At 46.8% G+C, this 6,000-nt stretch overlaps 1 protein-coding gene across 3 annotated transcripts in view; it reads left to right on the top strand.

Moving 5' to 3' along the window:
• The window catches only part of CRTAC1 (cartilage acidic protein 1), an 899,879-nt gene that overhangs the window by 87,213 nt on the left and 806,666 nt on the right, over positions 1 to 6,000 (top strand). Inside the window, exon 1 of one of the 3 annotated variants that reach the window (XM_068257817.1) lies at positions 4,316 to 4,321. The exons of the other annotated variants lie outside the window; for them this stretch is intronic. Coding sequence (XP_068113918.1) covers positions 4,316 to 4,321 — 6 coding nt within the window. Of the gene's footprint in view, positions 1 to 4,315; positions 4,322 to 6,000 lie in introns of those variants that run through there. 3 annotated transcript variants of the gene reach the window in all.

The following is a 6,000-nucleotide window of genomic DNA, read 5'->3' as shown; positions in this document are numbered from 1 at the left end:
TCTGTCTCTCTCGTCTCTCTCTCTCTCTCCTCTCTCTCCTCTCTCTCTCTCTCTCTCTCTCTCTCTCTCTCTCTCTCTCTCTCTGTCTCTCTCTCTCTGTCTCGCTCTCTGTCTCTCTCTCTGTCTCTCTCTCTGTCTCTCTGTCTCTCTCTCTGTCTCTCTCTCTCTCTGTCTCTCTCTGTCTCTCTCTCTGTCTCTCTGTCTCTCTCTCTCTCTGGTCTCTCTCTGTCTCTCTCTCTCTCTCTCTGTCTCTCTCTCTGTCTCTCTCTCCCTCTCCCTCCTATCTCTCCCTCTCTCTCTCGCTCTCTCTCCTCTCTCTCTCTCTCTCTCTCTCTCTGCTCTCTCTCTCTCTCTCTCTCCTGTCTCTCTGTCTCTCTCTCTCTCTCTGTCTCTCTCTCTCTCTCTCTCGTCTCTCTCTCTCTGTCTCTCTCTCTCTCTCTGTCTCTCTCTCTGTCTCTCTCTCTGCCTCTCTCTCCCTCTCCCTCTCCCTCTATCTCTCTCTCTCTCTCTCTCTCTCTCTCTCTCTCTCTCTCTCTCTCTCTCTCTCTCTCTCTCTCTCTCTCTCTCTCTCTCTCTCTCTCTCTCTCTCCTCTCTCTCTCTCCTCTCTCTCTCTCTCTCTTTTCTCTCTCTCTCTCCCCCTCCCTCCCTCTCTCTCCCTAGCAATTTAAGCAGTTTACAGCCAGGAGTAGCTCATTCTAAATGGGGGGGGGGGGGGGGGGGGGGGGGGGGGGGGGGGGGGGGGGGGGGGGGGGAGAGAGGGAGGGGGGGAGCGGGGGAGGGTCCAAGAACAGGAAAAAGTACAGGTCCTGTCCTTCCCTACAGATCCTTCTCTATATCTAAAAATCGCTTAGCTGTTCTCATATGATCTGTGAGACAGCAGCAGGACAGATGCAAACAGTAAGGCCCCACTCACACTAGAGCGTTTTGCCGCGATTTCCGCAAAACACTTAAACGCTAGCGCTTTTTAAAAGAGATAGCATAATGAAACCCTATGGGCCTGTTCTTACTTGGGCGATTTGCGCTAATCGCCGTAAATCACCCAAAAACAGGCAAAACTGCGAAAAGCAAGCGCGTCGCCTGCACCATTTTCAGGCAATTTCCAGCAATCGCGTTTCAGTGCTATAGAAGCGCTAAACGCGATCGCGGCAAAATCGCCGCATTTTTCAGTGATTTTTCGGCGTGAAATCGCGGAAATATCACTCCTGCAAAACGCCGGCAAAAATTGCTGCATTTTGAAAACGTAAGTGTGAATAGAGCCTAAGGCAGTGATGGCTAACCTTGGCACTCCAGCTGTAGTGGAACTACAAGTCCCATAGGCATTGCAATACTCTGACAGCTCTAAGCATAACTCGGGGAGGCAGAGGCATGATGGGATTTGTAGTTTTGTCACAGCTGGAGTGCCAGTCTAGCCATCACTGGCCTAAGGCCTTGTTCACATTGCGTAAGGCCTTGTTCACATTGCGTTCGACTCGCGTCTGTCCGCAGTGGGCTTTTTTTTTTTTTTTTTTGCGAGGTCGCTCGTTTTTGTAAGCGCTTTTGCAGAGCGCTTCCATCTTTTGATCTGGAAAAAAATACAGAAAAAATAAATACAATGTATTTTGGTAAAAAACACTCACGCAATCGCTTGCCAAAGCGATTTTGTGAGCGGTTTTCCTATACCTTCCATTGAGGCAAATCGCCTCAAAAATGGCCCAACCAACGCTCAGCTAATGTTAATGGATGGGCCAAATTCCACAGAAGCGATTGCGATTACCAAAATCACAAACGCAGGACATGCAGCATTTTTGAGCGTTGGCGTTTTGCACTGGCGTTTCTGCAAAGTATATCACGCTGGTGCAATCGCTCAAGAATCGCTATACAGAGGGATTTGCTAGCAATTTTAAACTACTGTATACTATAAAAATTAATTGAAAGGACCAATCCGAATTAAATGCTAATCGCAAATCGATACACAATCGCTGCAAAAACCTTACACTTTTTAAAATTGATACCAAAATTGCCAGAAAAGGTCATGAAATCGCTTACAAAACACTAATTAAAAACACTAGCGATTCCGATTAGCAATAACGCTTTGTAGTGGGTTCCAGGCCTTAGAGCTCGTTCACACTCGTGTTTTTTTTTTAAAGAAAATCTATAATGAAAAAAACAAACCTCCCCTGGGGGTACTCACCTGGGGTGGGGGAAGCCTCCGGATCCTATTGAGGCTTCCCCCGTCCTCCTCGGTCCCATGGATGGCGGTGGCAAAAATCCTCCCGGAGCGGCGGGGATGTAAATATTTACCTCTCGGGCTCCAGCGCAGGCGCAGTATCCGCTCTTCCCACAGAAATAGGCGGGCCGCTTACATGGGAAAATAGGATCCCTTACCTCAACACAAATAAATTATCCTCAGTAGTACTCTCTGCAGCTACCATGACAATTGCACGAAATTGGAAAAGCCCTCAGTCTCCATTACCGAAGTAAAATCTAGAATTAACTCAATTATGGTCAGCGAGAAGCTAACCAGTATCCTCAGAGATACCCACAAGAAGTTTGAGAGAATTTGGGATCCCTGGATCCGTCTAGAACATCCAAGTCTGGAATCTTCTTTCATCACAAGGCTGTGAGGTGGACCTTTCCCCTTGTCTTCTCTTCCTTCTCTCTTCCTCTTTCTCTTCTTCTCTTTCTCTCTCCCCCTTCTTACCCAGATGACCCCCAAATGAAGCTAATTGATATAACCTTTCCTGGCCTGCTTGTCGATCGCTGGAGGATGGGCACTCAGAATTGTAATTGAATGGCCCGCTACTTGTTTGGGCCCTCCCCATCCCTTCGATTCTCTTTAGCAAGCCCCAGATAGCTGGACTATGTCCTCTGAGGGCTATTTGAAGTTTCCTGATGGTAGTGTTTAGATTTTAATGATACAAATGACTATCTAGCTGTACTACTGATTATTACCCCCCTTCCCTCTGTTATGTAATGTTTATATGATGAGCATACCTGTTCAAGATACTCCTTTTGTTCCCTCTGTGCTGATATGTTATGCACTGTTCGAATTGTTTAAAACCTTAAAACTTCAATAAAACTTTGAAAATGAGAAATAGGCGGGCCGCTCTACTGCGCAGGTACAAGTCTCCTGCATAGTAGAGCGGACCCGACAGAGATCGGCTATTTTCGCCTAGCTCCGTCGGAAGAGCCGCAACAGCGCTCCCGCTGGAGCCAGAAAAGGTAAATGTTGCACAGGCTGTCGAATTTGTCGCCTGTGCGTTCCTAGGGCTGCAACAAGACCGCCGTGGGACACAGGAGAATGGGAGAAGCATCGATAGGGTCCAGAGGCTTCCCCCTACAGAGGTGAGTACCCCCCGGGGAACTATTTTCAGTACAGGTTTTCTTTAACCCTCCTGGCGGTCTATTAGAAACTGCCAGGGGGCAGCCCAGCACTATGTTTTACTTTTTTTTTTTTTTAATCACTGTACAGCGGCATCCCCCCGCCCGCTTCGATCGCTCCAGCGATCTTTGATAAGGAAATCCCGTTCAAAGAACGGGATTCCTGAAGGGCTTCCCCCATCGCCATGGCGACGGGGCGGGATGACGTCACTGTTTGGCCAGGCAGTGCACGAAGTCTGGGGGGGGGGGTCGGCGCGGCGATCGGAATGCACACGCAGCTAGCAAAGTTGCAAGAAAAAAAAAAATCGGCCCAACAGGGCCTGAGAAATCTTCCTGCGCGGCATAGCCCGAGCTCAGCTCGGGTTTACCGCCAGGAAGGTTAAGTGCTGGCAATTTTGCAAATTGGCCTAAAAGCGATTGTGTAATGATTTCCTATGACAGTATTCACATGTAAGCGTTTTGATTTTCTTGAAATTGCAAACACGCTACATGGACCATTTTCTGAGCGCTTTGGCTCAATGGAAGTATAGGAAAAGCACAAAGCACTTTGTATAGCGACTTCCCGAGAGCTTTTATGAATAAATACTTTGTATTTATTCATTTCCAAGTTGGAGAGTTCACTTCCTGATCCTGACTGCTGTCAGGAAGTGAAAAAAATCATTGCTTAGCAAAAGCCCTTATAAAAGCGTTTTTCTAAGCAAAAAGCGATGGGAAAAGTTTTTTTAAAAAGCTGAAATCGCCTTAATCATTCCTCTGTGAATAGTGACAGAGAGAAGTGGAACCTAGCTACGTGGTATAGCTCTAGCCCACGCAAGGGTAAACTTGGCCCTCCAGCTGTTAAGGAACTACAAGTCCCACAATGCATTTGCCTTTGAGCCATGACTGTGGCTGTCAGACTCCTGCAATGCATTGTGAGACTTGTAGTTCCGTAACAGATGGAGGGCCAAGTTTGCCATGCCTGCTCTAGACTGATGCCGTCACAAATCGTTACAAACAGCTTGTAAACAAGGTGAATCCCCCCCCTCCCCCCCCCCGCGCTGTGCTGAGAGACTTCTTAAAAGTTTTCTGTTGTTGCTGACTAAGCTCTATAGGTATGTGGGGTTTACAGAAGGCCAGTTTCTTTGAAAGTTGTTCTTTAATGTCAGGAGGGGTGCAGGAAGACTAGGGTCTACTGAGGGAAGTCTCTATTATAATTAGTCTAATTTAAAGGACACCTGTAACCTTAAAAAATAAATAACAGCACAACAAGGTTGATGAAATGGTTAATACGAGTCTTTAGAGCGCGGGGATAAAATTTTCCTCATCCTTCCGCGATATTCTACAAATTATCGTTCTGCTGCAGCTCCTGACTTCATCTCGCAGATGCCCCATATATTTTATTGATGTAATTGCTCTATAATGAACCTCGTGCCAAGGAGTCTGGCAAAGGCTTTGTTGCCAACTCGTCAGAGTTCAGACATTTAAATATTTCAGCGTTCGCCTCTCCAGAACACTTATTTCTGAGAAGGGAGCTGCGCCAAAGCCTTCCGGCCGACCTCGTAGGAAGATGCTGGGGATCTTGTACAATAAATACCCCCCTTCCTGGTCAAGTCTTATGGCCTAGAGCATGGTTCCCCAACCGTGTCCTCAAGGCCCACCAACAGTACATGTTTTGCAGAAAACCACAAAACCTGCACAGGAGGGGTAATTAGTATCACAGCAGAGCTGATTAACTATCTCTGTGGATTTCCACTAAACATGTACAGTTGGCGGGCCTTGAGGACCGGGTTGGGGAACACTGGCATAATGGAAGGTCATAGGGCAGCACGGTGGCACAGTGGTTAGCGCTCCCGCCTTGGAGCGCTGGATCCCCGGTTCGAATCCCAGCCAGGTCAAAATCTGCAAGGAGTTTGTAAGTTCTCCCCGTGTCTGCGTGGGTTTCCTCCGGTTCGCTCAGTTTTCCTCCCACATCCCAAAAACATACAGATAAGTTAATTGGCTTCCTCCTAAATTGGCCCTAGACTATAATGCACTACACGAAACATGCATAGACATATGACTATGTTAGGGATTAGATTGTGAGCTCCTCTGAGGGACAGTTAGTGACAAGACAATATATACTCTGTACAGCGCTGCAGAAGATGTCGGCGCTATATAAATACTAAACAATAATTAAAAAAAAAAATAGACCACAAAAAATTAATTAATGAAAGTGAACCAGAGACGAAGCACCCTCATGTATTTCACCATATATATCAGTGGGGACATTAGAGAAAACACCTACCCTGCTCTCTGTTTAATTTTTAATAGTTTAGCCTGCTTGTTATCAGCCCTGATAAAATCCCAGACCGAGAACTCAGTCTGGCTCTGCTCAGGAATTTTTATAGCCGAGTCTGTTTACTCTGGTGTCTTTTCAAGCCCAAGCCTGCCCCCTTGTGGCTCTGCTCAGGAATCATTATAGCCGAGTCATTATGGCAAAGCCAGACTGAATGCTCAGTCAGGGATTTTATCAGGGCTGATAAGAAGCAGGCTGAGCAGTGAAGGATGAAACAGAACAGGGTAGGTGTTTTCTCTAATGTCCCCATTGATATATATGGTACAATACATGAGGGTGCTTCATCTCTAGTTCACTTTAAAAAAATCTCCCTCTAGCTCATATT

This window comes from Hyperolius riggenbachi, chromosome 10 (genome assembly GCF_040937935.1).
Source record: "Hyperolius riggenbachi isolate aHypRig1 chromosome 10, aHypRig1.pri, whole genome shotgun sequence".
Taxonomy (NCBI): domain Eukaryota; kingdom Metazoa; phylum Chordata; class Amphibia; order Anura; family Hyperoliidae; genus Hyperolius; species Hyperolius riggenbachi.
The sequence above is the reverse complement of the archived record's forward strand: the minus strand, read 5'-3'. Positions and strand labels throughout refer to the sequence as shown.